This window comes from Phasianus colchicus, chromosome Z (genome assembly GCF_987193195.1).
Source record: "Phasianus colchicus chromosome Z, bPhaCol1.hap1.1, whole genome shotgun sequence".
In the NCBI taxonomy this organism is placed as follows: Eukaryota; Metazoa; Chordata; class Aves; order Galliformes; family Phasianidae; genus Phasianus; species Phasianus colchicus.
Genome location: NC_143476.1, coordinates 25,167,621 through 25,181,012, shown reverse-complemented (window position 1 = coordinate 25,181,012; position 13,392 = coordinate 25,167,621). Strand labels below are relative to the sequence as shown.

Sequence of the window (13,392 nt, the reverse complement as noted above, 5' to 3'; positions counted from 1 at the left end):
TAGGTTGAGGTGTACGCATCAGCTCTCAGCTTTATTTAGTAATACAAAACGCCGGCAACACACACATGTGAAACAGCAGAAGGCGCCCTGCCTCCAGCGGGCGGCGGCAGGCCGGCGGGCAGGGGGCTGCCGAGGGATGGGCCGAAGCGCGATGGCAGATGAGATGAGGTCCGGCAGAGCGGCCCGGCCCGCAGGAGTGAAACGTGGCCGAGTTCCCCTGGGGAGAACGCCTGCCTTCTGTCTGAGTACGAGGAGCAGCGAAGGAGGTTTGTGCCATAGCTTCGTGCCGTTCTTTGAGGAGAAAAAGCGATGAGGAAAGAAAGACGAGCCCCCTTCTGCCTTCTCAGCTTGGTACTTAAGGGAACACCTACCGGCTGGATGCTTTTACATCACCCTTTCTGCAATCCGCATTCCTAAACTCGCGCACCTTCTCACAGAAATGAAGATAACCTTCTGCTATATTCATTCAAGGGAAACCTCCAGTTCCTTACAAGTTACGCTGAAGATATTTTAATGCTGAAATATTACCAGTAACTGCTTCACTAAGTAGTAGTAAAATCTCATTTTGGTCATTAAGAAGATCTCCCCTGACTTGCCACCAAACAAGTGGCTCCAGAGCAGGGAGGCTCAGTATTGAAGTCACCAGCTGTATTACTGCGATGGACAGAAGATAATCCCTGCCAAAGAACCATCCCTCCGATCCCTGAAGCTTCTCTGGGAAAAAGCAGCTCGAAAGGCTGCATGTATCTCTCTTTACCCGCAGAGCAAGTTCTTAACAAATATCATTAATATACTTTGTACAAACAGTGTATCAACTGTATCACTAATATATTGGTACTCAAGTCAAAACAGACACTAGCTAAAAAAAAAAAGTCTAAAAAAATCTAAAGTGCTTAAGGCAATTCTTCATATCCCCATTTACTGGAAAAAAAACAAACACCAACAATGGAACTAGCTGTTAGCAGCAAAGATCTGAAATCTGTGCAAACTATTGTAACAAATTTATCTTTGAAGAGTACAAAGTCACATGTTAAGTTAATTTAGGACATTGGTTAGACTACAACTTGCAAGTCAAGAAAATCACAGTATGAAACACTTCACACTTCCTTCAAACTAGGCATTAAAGAAAAAAAATTACATAGGTTGCTCTGAAAGCAACGCCTCTTAGTTCCATGGAAACTACAACATATACAAAGATAGCACTATTTGATAGAGCACATTCTCAGCTACAAAACACTTTTTCAATACAATCACCACCATTAGCTATGCATTTTTTTTCTAACTGTGAGCAAGAGTGCAGCATGCAGGCTTGTAAAAATCTGCTCTAGCAGAAGTGACCCTCTATGGCCACTGGTGAAACACACCACTCACTGCCTCATCTTTACTCACATCCACTGTTTGGTCTCCATACACATTCAGCAAGTGTCGATTAATGTCAGTGGGTGCCACTATCTCCACATGGAGGAATTCAATGACACACCTTTGCTTCATTCCCACTTCCAAGTCAGACACCATTCTGTCAGACTGCCCCTCTACTGCCATTTCTCATATAACAACAAAATTTTGCCTGGAAGATTCAATATCTACTGCCATACCACCATCATCTGCTTCTGTCACCATAGGTTAACATAATAAAATAGGAGGTATTACTTTCTGAGGAGCCCTCATACATTTTAACACTTCATGTATAATCAAGTTTACCTTACAGGTTTTCACAGAATCAGAGAATGGCCAGGGTTGGAAGGGACCTCAAGGATCATGAAGCTCCAATTCCCCTGCCACACGCAGGGCCACCAACCTTCCCACCTAATGCTAGACCAGGCTGCCCAGGGCCCCATCTAATCTAGCCTTGAACACCTCCAGGGACAGGGCATCCACAACCTCTCAGGGCAGCCTGTTCCAGCACCTCACCACTCTTTCTGTAAAGAATTTCCCCGACGTCCAACCTAAATCTCCCCTCCCTCAACTTAAAACCATTTCTCCTTGTCCTGCTGTTATCTACCCTTTCAAAGAGTTGATTCCCCTCCTGTTTGTAGGGTTCCTTTAGGTACTGAAAGGCTGCAATGAGGTCACCCCGCAGCCTTCTTCTCTCCAGGCTGAACAAGCCCAGCTCCCTCAGCTTGTCCTCATAGGGTAGGTGCTCCAGTCCCCTGATCATCTTCATGGCCCTCCTCTGGACGCTCTCCAACAGCTCCCTGTCTTTCTTGTACTGGGGCTCCACACTTGGACGCAGTACTCCAGATGGGGCCTCACAAGAGCAGAGTAGAGGGGAACAATCAACTCCCTGTCCCTGCTGGCCACCCCTCTTTTGATGGAGCCCAGGATACCATTTGCCTTCCGAGCCACAAGGGCACACTGCTGGCTCATGTTAAGTTTTTCATCTATCAAGACCCCCAGGTCCTTCTCCACAGGGCTGCTCTCAAGGACCGCTCCTTCCAGTCTGTAGGGATGCCTGGGATTCCTCTGGTCCAAGTGCAAAACTCTGCACTTTGCCATGTTGAACCTCATCAGGTTCACCCGGGCCCACCTTTCTAGCCTCTCGAGGTCCCTCTGAATGGCATCCCGTCCTTCAACTGTGTCAACTGCACCACTCAGCTTGGTGTCGTCAGCAAACTTGCTGAGGGTGCAAGGGTGCACTCAATTCCGTTATCATCCATTTTCACTACATCATCTGTTTTCACTACAGCTTTCTGAAACAATCTCATAATTAAAATCATAGAATCCTAGAATAGTTGAGGTTGAAAGGGATCTTAAAGCCCACTCAGTTCCAAAACTCTGCACTGGGCTGCCCCCTACCAGCTCAGCCTGCCTAGGGCCCCATCTCCAACCTGGCCTTAAGCACCACCAGAGATGGGGCAACCACAGCTTCTTCAGGCGGCTGTGCCAGGGCCTCACCGCCCTCTGAGTAAATTGCCCTGACATTTAAGGTAAATCTCTCTTCCTTTAGTTTAAAGCTATTCCCCCATGTCTCATCACTTGGAGACCATGGAAGAAGTTGATCTCCTTGCTGCATTTGAACTATGGGAGAGCTGCAATGAGGTCTCCCCAGAGCCTTCTCTTCTCCAGGTTGAAGTCCAGCTCCCTCAGCCTTTCTTCATAGGAGAGGTACTCCATCCTTTTCATCAACTTTGTGACCTTCTCAGAACTTGCTCCAAGAATTTCATATCTTTCTTCTACTGGGTGACTCCAGGCCTGGACTCAGTACTCCAGATGGGGCCTCACAAGGGTAGAGCAGAACAGGGAAACATCACTTCCCTTTGCACTGCTCTTCACAGAATCATAGAACTGCTCAGGTTGGAAAAGACCTTAACGATCATTGAGTCCAACCACAACCTAACCATACTGCCCTAACTCTAACAACCCTCTGCTAAATCATGTCCCTGAGCACCACATCCAAACAGTTTTTAAACACAACCACCTCCCCGAGGAGCCAATTCCAGTACTTAACAACCCTTTCTGTAAAGAAGTGTTTCCTGATATCCAACCCAAACTTACCCTGGTGCAACTTGAGGCCGTTTCCCCTCATCCTGTCACCTGTCACCAGTGAGAAGAGACCAACCCCACTCTCGCTGTCAAGCATCTTTCAAGTATTGGAAGAGATCAATAAGGTCTCCCCTCAGCCTCTTCTTCCCCAGACTGAACAGCCCCAGTTACTTCAGTCTCTCCTCATAGGGCATATTCTCCAAGCCCTTCACAACCCTTGTTGCCTTTCTTTGGACCTGCTCCAGCACCTCCATGTCCTTTCTGTACTGAGGTGCCCAAAACTGAGCACAGTACTCAAGGTGAGGCCTCACCAGTGCCGAATACAGGCGCAGGATGAGTTCCCTAGTCCTGCTCACCACACCATTCCTGATACAAGCCAGGATGCCATTGGCCTTCTTGGCCACCTGAGCACACTGCTGGCTCATATTCAGCTGACTGTCCATCAGTATACCAAGGTCCCTTTCCATCAGGCAACTTTCTAGCCACTCCTGCCCAAGCCTGTAGGGTTGCCTGGGGTTACTGAGACCAAAATGCAAGACACAACACTTGGCCCTATTGAAACTCATACAGTTAAACTCAGCCCATCAATCCAGTCCATCCAGGTCCCTCTGTAGTGCCTTTCTCCCCTCAGGCAGATCAACGCTCCCTCCCAGCTTGGTGTTGTCTGCCAACTTACTGAGGGTGCACTCAATCCCCTCATCAAGATCATTAATAAAGACGTTAAATAGAAGTGGTCCCAGTACCAAGCCCTGGGAGACACCTTGTGACCTCTCTTATTACACTCTCATTACAGAGTTAGAGATTACTCAATGTTGTTTCTCATTACACACTTTCTCCTCTGGAAAGAAAAATTAATATATATAGTAGGGTAAATTTAAATAGAAACTGTAGTTGAACATTCAAAATCAAGCAGATGTCTGGGTAGTAGGAACAGGCGCTTGGCTAGATGTCTATTAACCACAGCCAAAAGAATAAGTCTCAAAATAAGAAGCAACCATCATAATCTTTTTCTCTCTAAACACCACCAGGGCCCAGGCATGCAAATCTTATATGACAATGACATCTTTGCAATTCAGCTCTACTCAGATGTTCACTGCAACAAAAAAGACTAATGAAATAAGGAAGAAATACTTGAGAATTGGATAGTAACAACTGTCTATGTGATAGTTTCAGATGCCATTCATTTAAGGATATTGTCATAATCACAGAACTACACAGAACTAAGTTGGATGGGACCTCTGGAGACCATTCATTCCAACTCACTGAGAAGGCAGGTTCCCTACAACAGGTTGCACAGGAAAGCATCCAGGTGTGTTTTGAAAATCTCCAGGGGAGACTCCACAACCTCTCTGCGCAGCCTGTTCCAGTGCTCTGCCACTCCCAAAGCCAAGAAGTTTCTCCTTGTGTTCAGACTGAGCTTCCTTTGTTCCCACTTGTGCCTGTTGCCCCTTGTTCTGTTGCTGGGCACCACCAAAAAGACCTGGGGCCCATCCTCTTTGACTCCCATCCTTTAGATATTGTAAGTGTTGATAAGATGCTCTCAGCCTTTTCCAGACTAAGCAGTTCCAGGTGTCTCAGCCTTTTTTTCATACAGGTGATGCTCCAGACCCTTGATCATCTCTGTAGCTCTCTGCTGGACTCTCTCCAGTAGTTTCCTCTTCTTTCTTGTACTGGGGGAGCCCAGAACACTACTCTAGACATAGCCTCACCAGGGAAGAGTAGAGGGGGAGAATTACCTCTCTTGATTTGATGACCAAGTTCTTTTTATTGGGGCCTTGGTTACCATGGGCCTTCTTGGCCACAAAAGCACACTATCTCATGGCCAACCTGTTGTCCATCAGGACACCCAGGGCATTCTCTGCAGAGCTCCTTTCTCCTTTGCAGGAGGCCAGTCCCAAATCTATACTGATGCATGTGGTTATTCCTTCCCAAGCTTAATCTCTACTACTATTCCACCTTCTCTGACACTGCGGGCCAACACAATAAACTAGGAGGCATTACTTTCAAAGCAGTCCTATTATGTATCTGAAAAAATTATTTCTAAGCTCTTGGATGTGATTAGAGGGAAGCAAGCAGATTATTTTTAACAGTCAATGATATACAAATAATTCTCACTGAAATATTAACTCTTTCCACAAAGAATATAACATGCCTTTTTTGTTGCTGCTGTTTTTTAGTTGGCTTTTTTTTTTTTTAAAGCTCTCCCACTAATAAATCATTTAACTACTATTAAACTTCCAGGTAAGAACTAAGATAAAAAAACATCATTTTATGTGATTTGTGGAAGAAAATATGACTTCCAATCCAAAAGTAAATTAGGTGTTAGTTTTTGATATATTTTTTTAAATCAGAAAAAAAGCACAGATTGCTCTATTTCTTCATATCTACCCCACAATCTCTTACATGCATATATTCTTTTAAAATACCTGCTTATCTCATGTTTGTATGAGAAGACCAATGGTATTAATCTATAGTCAAATAATTCTTGCTGAGAGAGCTAAAAAAAATACTATTTGTTATATTCTTCATAGAAAAATATTTGTAACAAAATTAATATTCAAGTCCATAACAAAATGCTTAAGTACAGTAATAGAAAAGTACACAGCTACAGCTCTTGATTTTCCCACCCATTTTTCAAACCAATTCTCAAGTTTCAGTGCATAGCAGCTGCACTGAAAAAAACATTCAATAATACAATAGTGTTCAGTAGACATTACTGGGCAATATTATTTAGACTACTAGTTGATCTGCTTAATCCATTTTCATTTTCCTGGAGTGCAGTGAAAACACTTGGCACCTGCAAACCAGTACTTACTGCAAGACCACCACACCAGATCTGAAAGAGAAAGGAAAAAAAATATTCACAAATAATCTAAACATTATGAAGCAGTTATATTTCTGTTCTCCCCTCCCATAGTGGAAATGACACAAAACTTAACCCACAGCTGCATTTGTCTTCTCTTTCTCTGTAGTCATCACACAGAAACATTCTGATCAGAAGCCAATTCTGAATAATCATCAAATAGCTTGGGTTGGAAAGGATGTTAAAGCTCATCTATTTCCAACCCACCTGCTATTGTCCAGGCACTTGAGTTGTTACTATGAAATAAAGTGACAGCCTTCTCAGATGTCTAAAGTTCTCCCAGGCCTATATCCTGCTCCCCAAATATGACGTGCTTGGTAGGCAGCTTATAATGCAGCTAAGGCCTCCAACTCCACTTGTTCAAAGCCCTTAAAGGGAAAACAAATATGCAGTAACTTATTCTCTTCTCCTGCATTTTTGCAGATTTGAATTTTCACAATTAAAACAAGTTTTTGTTGATTAGCTTATTGGCAGAAAAAAAGGCATGCAGACCAGTGAAACGACTAGCAAGAAAATCCCACTGCTTTAAACATTTGAAAGCCAGAATGTTTTATTTCAGAGGGATGCATTTAATCTAGTTTTATCTCATGAAATCTGCTGTGGCAGCTTTTAGCATATTGGGCTTTCATCTGCATCAGTTTGGATCAATTATTGTAGCAGGATCATCAGCTAACAAAACACACAATGAATTTATAAGGATTTTTATAAAGATGAAGCGTCTTATAGTTGAGACGTCTGTAGTCAAGAGTCTGCCCCAGAGAAGTGTCAGGCTATAGTGTAAGCACTGTGTGAAATAAAAAAGGGAACATTTAAGTATTCTTCATAAGCAGTAATCCATGTTTCCACCCTTAAAGCACAGCTATTAGTCTTCAGCAAAGTGAATATTCAATTTTAGAAAGGGATCAAAATTTTGGATACTGACCATAAAGGCTGGTAACAATGGCTGTGTAAACTTCATCCTGAAGGTATGTAGCGGCACCTTTGAGATTGCGTTGTAAAACGTGAGCTGACCTGAAAGAGGCAGAAAGCAAGCTGAAAGACATGTTTAATGCTGCTGCTGTCTAACTTTCTGCAAGTTTGGTACTTTTCCAGGAAAACATCTGGAATAATTTTCCTAGAACAGAATTAGTTTATTCTACGACTGAAAATTTCTCAGCAGCTGTGTCATATAGATGAACTCGGGTCATTTGACATAAGCATTACCACATGAACAGCTTTGTCTCTTTTTGTAAGAGACCATCAATTAGAAGCATCAGTAATGTACTACTTTGCCTTGCATTGCTTCAGCTAGACACTATTATTCAAATAAGCTTTTTAGCTCAATTTAATAGAATTGCAGTTTACCTCCATCAAAGTTGCAGTATACTCCTAATCTGTCTGGAACAGGTATATCCAGTGTCTTGGTCTTATTATTATGTTTCGCTGCAAATGTGTTTTGCAGCCAGTTGTTGACATGGATGCACCAGCTTATGTTAGTCTTTCCCAGCTGATCATATTTCCCCAGGGTTTTATACGCCACGCCCACACTGTAGGATTTGCAGTCCTTCTGTGCTCTCACTTCCCAGTAGTGCTGACCGCTTTCAATAGCATTATTTCCTATTAAAAAATACATTTAGTTGCTATATTTGTATCTAACAATTTTCGCTTCCTTATAGGCATCAGTTAGGTTTCCCCTATTTTAGCTTCTTTACAGTAAAGACTTTGAAACAAAAATGTGAACAAAAAAATGTAAGTAGATAAGAGATAAAGCAGAAAAAGGAGACAGTTTTTACTTATATCCACTAAGACAAGATACATTTAACATTAACTCGTGTTGAAAAGCTGTGAATGCCAGTCACTAAGAGCTTTGTAACAGAGGACTTCAAAAGACCTGAAGCCACTTGGTCTAGCTCAAAATTCTGGTGCTAAATAAGCAAGACTACCCCTTGGTGTGGGGCAGCATCATGTTCACAGCCTTGAACGAACTCAGATTTATCCTCTGATTCTTATCTAATCTGACTTCAAAGTCATTAAAAAAGTTCACTTTACCTAACACAGTGTATGATTCACCAGCAAAGCGATCTCTGCTGCCTTTCACTGTGGCCTTTCCACCAGTAGATGTCCTCTTCGGAGATGCACCACTTCTAAGAAAAGAACCGTTCAACATTTGCACACTACTACAGCAATACACATCAAAACAAGTCTTCCTATGCAAGAGCCAATTATGTTACAAAAAAACATACACAAGCTACTGAGATGGCAGAGTCAAGTTCAGCCACTAGCAACACAAAACTAGTAGTCAGCTAGTACACATGCACAAAAACTGAGATGGAAAACATGACAACCAGGAAAAAAAAAAGATACAACAAGTTCAGAGAAAAGGAAATAGATGGAAAAAAGTAGATGTGTGGCACACAGACTTCTACATAAGTCAGTATTTTGCCTGGAATATTCAGAACCTTGGACTGCTTATTTTTTGGATAAGATTTCTAATAAACCACATGAATCAGATACAACAGTTGAGTACGAATGCACTACTGATACTCAATGCAAAGATACCTAAATTTCAGTATCAGTGAATGGAGAAAATAACACCAGTCTTATCTTAAAGACAGGTTTTTCAGAATACATATTGCTTGGATAAACTGTGAAAGAAATCCCAAGAAAGAGTGCAACCCAATGAAGAACTACAAAAGGAATAAAACAATAACTGTAATTTCAAAAATCACACACTAAAGATGATAAAAACTCAGGAATATCAAATTTAAGCAGAATTAAAAGAGCTGAAGCAAGACTTCCAGAGTTTAATGTAGCACAACCCTCCTCAAAAAAAAAATTAAATATCAAAGATATATATTCAACAAGAAGGAATTTTATTTATTTACTGAGTCTTTCAAAGACCACACAAAATTAAGCTTTGCCATAACACACTGTGCTGAGGAGCACACAGCAACACCATAGGAATCTTTATAAAATTTAAGAGTCTAATCCTAATCAAGAAAGGCTTTGCTTTTGATTAAGTATGATCAGAAAAATCTCCCTTAAGAATTAATAACAAAATAAACGCAGAAAACTTTGTACTGGAGAACATATTAATAAGCAATCAGTTGTTTTAGAGAGTAATTTTTAACCCATGAGATTTCCAAACATTTTCCTTTACCTTTGTTATCCCTTCAAAATATAATTCCTAAAAATTTAATCATTAAACAAAATGAAAGCTATTAGCAAACTACAGTGAACATTAAACCTTGGTAGTCAGAAAACCATGTTGGGTTTCACTTTAAAAGTAATTAGCAGCAAAAAAGTTTAACTTCTCAGAAGCAGCTATGTAGCTTGCAGCTTTAATTTCACTGACAAAATTTAAACATTATAGAAAGCATATTACTTCTGACATATTTCAGGGAGATCTCCAAATCCACAACCCCCAGAGTCTAGCATACATGAGCTTATATACAAAAAAGGATGCTTTCCCTTTAACTTTCTAGTTCAGCTACACTTTGGTAATGCTAATTATTTTTAAATATCTAGTACAAGTACAGTGAAATTGAGCTTGTTACTGTTCTGATTCATTCTGGAATTGTTCTCAAATACCACTTCATAAAGGGTCAGAAAGGCCTCTTTTGCCTAGTATCAAAATTTAAATAAAGTCAGGTGGCAATCAAAAGCTGATTGGTATTAAACAATCATTAAAAATATGCTAGAATATCTTGTTCATCTTCACTTATTTTGATCTAGTCAAGGAAGCCTTCAAGAAATCACTGCTCTCAAACTGATGATTATTTTTAGCACCACAACCTAGCATATAAATTAGCAATACTGATCTGAAACTAGCCAACCTTCTAAATTGCTTGCAAGAACTACATGAACCAGGTGAGTAGCATGCAGTGATCCAAACTACATCAAAAGCCTTTCAATGTTATTAATGTGAAAACTTGTAGTTTACTTACCAAAGAAAAAAGAAGCAAGCAGTTGCATAAAAAAAACAAAACAAAGCAAAACCAAGAATTAAAGCATAATTTCAGGGGAAAACACTGCAGAATCCATCCTGCTTTAAATAGAGACCATTCATTTGCATATCCAACAAAAGCCGCTGAAATTTTTCTGCAAGATTAGGTATAACTGAGTTAGGCAGAAAGCAAGCGTGGCCACTTAGAGAATGACTGTAAGAAAAGCAGGTACTTTGCTAGAATTTTGCCAAAGTCAGGAATACATTAAAAAGTCTTCAGTATAATTTCTTTCAGATCTTCTTTAAATGGCCACGTGCACGGGCTTTCTCAACTAAATCTAACAGCCTTTACCAGTTCAGACAATGCATTCAGTATTAAGCATGAAAGTTTTAAAAAAATATTTAAAGTTGTTTTTAAGTGCTTACCTCTCCCTTCAGAAATGGAAAGGCAGGAAATTTTATAGCAGTAAGTCAGTTTGGTGCCCTCTTTCTAATGCAGTACAGATTTTATTAGCTAATAGAGTAACTGATGTATTTCTTCCACTCTTTTATAACAAAATCATAGTCTTATATGTCTATAGTACAGCAATTAGCCTCAGTTCTTGTTTTCTTTGGTGAAAAAATATGACTGAGCAACATTCATTCTCTTTTGGAGAAGACTAAGGACAGATATCAGAAGTTACAGAATGGCTTAGGTTCTAAGAGACCTAAAGACCATCTATTTCCAACTCCATCATAAGCAAGGATGTCTTTCTCCAGATCAGGTTGCACAAAACCTCTTCCAATCTGGTCCAAGACATTAATACAGTCTTACAGATATGTTACAGATCATTTAGAACCTTATGGCCATCACATCCTTCCAGCCCTTAAAAGATGTCTATTTGCCATGTAAAACAAGTATTACCACAGTCTTTTCACCAACCGTGGAGTTAGCTTCAAATTTTATACCGTCTAATACAGACGAATTTCGCACTGGTACTTTTAGACAGGGAAGAAAAGCCTCCTGTATGAATCAAAGATCCTAAATCTCCTGCAAGAAAAGGTGAGTTGAGAGGCAGTTGAACATGGCCATATCCTACCAAACCAAAAGCAAGAACTAGGGAAGCCCTTCACTGATAGCTACAAAAACAAGAGACAAAGACTCCCAAGGTTTGTAGAGCAAGGACTCAATCCCTGAAGCAGGCTTAAGACTTAGTTCAGCAGAAATTGATAGCTTCCTGTTGCAGGACTATTGGCAGTGCACAGTATTTTTCAGTACTGCTCACATCAAACAAAAACATATCCTCCTGATAGATAGCACAGAAGAGTAATGTCTATGAGAAATTAAGACCTGGGCGTTTGCTTTGATCCCACAACTACTAAGCCAGTGAAAAAGTACAAGAGAGCAAAAAAAGTAATTTCTCAAACAGGAGTTTGAATAGACAATCGTAACAAAAGTTCTAACTGAAAACACAGTTATACAAGGAGTAAGGGAATATGAAAGCCTTTTCATAACAAAAATGATGCTTTCTCATTTAAAAAATTGACTCAGTAGGTAGAACTGCCATTAATTTTTTTTTTTTTTTTTTTTTTTTTTTTTTTTTACACATACCATCAGGTTAAACTCTGTGATCTTGGGAGACATGAAAACATGTTTTTCCTGATCCAAGACAACTATTATACAAGTTCAGAAGCAAAAAATAGCTAGATTAAAAAATAAGAATTAAAAATATCAAGTTGTTTTAAAATTCTCAGAAATTATCAATAAGTGCAGTTGGCAGAATCACCATTAAGTCACCATGTGGCAGAAGTTTAAAAATATATATAACGGATGTATACTGGTTATATATAGATGAATCTGTAAATAACAGGAGTCTTTGTATAAACTCTAGAAGGCACAGTTCTTCTACTGCAAATCACACATCCTGCACACCAGGAGGTACTCTTATGGGACTATTTTCCAGTCACTAGAAAACATACAAAATCTGTGATAATACAGTCAAATTCTTAAGAATTTTATAAAGCACATAGAAGCTGTTACTGATAAAGGCTATTAGATTGCTCACTATACCAAGCAAAGGGATTTAGCAAAGAATCACAACAACACTAGATGTTAGACAGATCCTAAGAATGAGGTATATTATCACCTTTTACTGCTCTTAAGCACAGTATTCCGGCCACTGTCAGATAGAAGTATTCATTAAACAACTGTTCCATTATTACAATAAATTGTCCACATTTTTAAATAGCACTATTATCATACTTCTGGCAGTACATGCCTATGGGGAACATATTTGTTCACGTATTATTTCAAGCAGTGTTGATTATACTTTGAAGTTCCAGTTGAAAAATTTGAGGAAAAATTAACCAGCTCTATGGGCAATAGAAAAGTGATGGACACCATTCACACCTTTATCTTAGCAAGATTGTTGACCTACTCTCCCTCTTCATATCTTCAGTGGTGGGATATGGACTGCAAAGTGGGCTAAAAGCTATGGAGAGAATCATCTGACCACCAGGCTCAGTGCTGGGGATGTGGTTTTCCAGGTGGAAGAACCCCCACATAATAGGAAAGACTGGGAGACTGCTGAAAGAAGAGCAATTCTGCAGAAAAACCGGTAGGAGTCCTGGTGGACAAGTCTGCAACATGCCCTCGTGGCAGATTTGGCCAACCACATCCATGGATGAATCAACAAGCCAACCTCCAGGAGGCCAAAACATTTTTTAAAAAGGTATGTTCTATTATCCTTATCTTCCACTATCTGGTTTGTTTTATTGGTACCTCTTCCTTACCAGTAAGAGTTAAGATAAATTCAAATATCATTTATAGTATCAGTTTCATTCTTAACTTTAGCTTTCCAAAAGGACACAGCAGCCATATATTTCCTTAGTTATTTTTATAGTAGAAAACCTGTCTCTTTACAAGTATTGATCTGCAAAACTACTGGACACAATTTTAGAGCTGAATACCAGTTACTTTCCAACATTTACTTCATCTTATTTTAGAACTTTGATTGATGCCTTGGCAAATTTATTTTGCCAAGACTTATATTCAACTTAATGTTTTAGACATTTATGACTGATTCCAGAAATAGCCTCTACATCTGTTACAGAGGAGGAGAAACAAAGAATGAACATTCCT

At 40.0% G+C, this 13,392-nt stretch overlaps 1 protein-coding gene across 5 annotated transcripts in view; it reads right to left on the bottom strand.

Moving 5' to 3' along the window:
* Positions 1–13,392, bottom strand: part of FSD1L (fibronectin type III and SPRY domain containing 1 like) — a 33,622-nt gene continuing 20,230 nt past the window's right edge. For 2 of the 5 annotated variants that reach the window (XM_090130858.1, XM_090130860.1), the window contains exons 10-14: positions 12,398–12,430; positions 8,375–8,469; positions 7,691–7,942; positions 7,269–7,357; positions 1–6,319 (exon numbers count right to left, since the gene is read on the bottom strand). In XM_090130858.1, coding sequence (XP_089986984.1) covers positions 6,197–6,319; positions 7,269–7,357; positions 7,691–7,942; positions 8,375–8,469; positions 12,398–12,430 — 592 coding nt within the window. In that variant the 3' untranslated portion in view covers positions 1–6,196. The remainder of the gene's footprint in view (positions 6,320–7,268; positions 7,358–7,690; positions 7,943–8,374; positions 8,470–12,397; positions 12,431–13,392) is intronic. The other 3 variants (XM_090130859.1, XM_031607734.2, XM_031607733.2) reach the window with 3 other exon arrangements.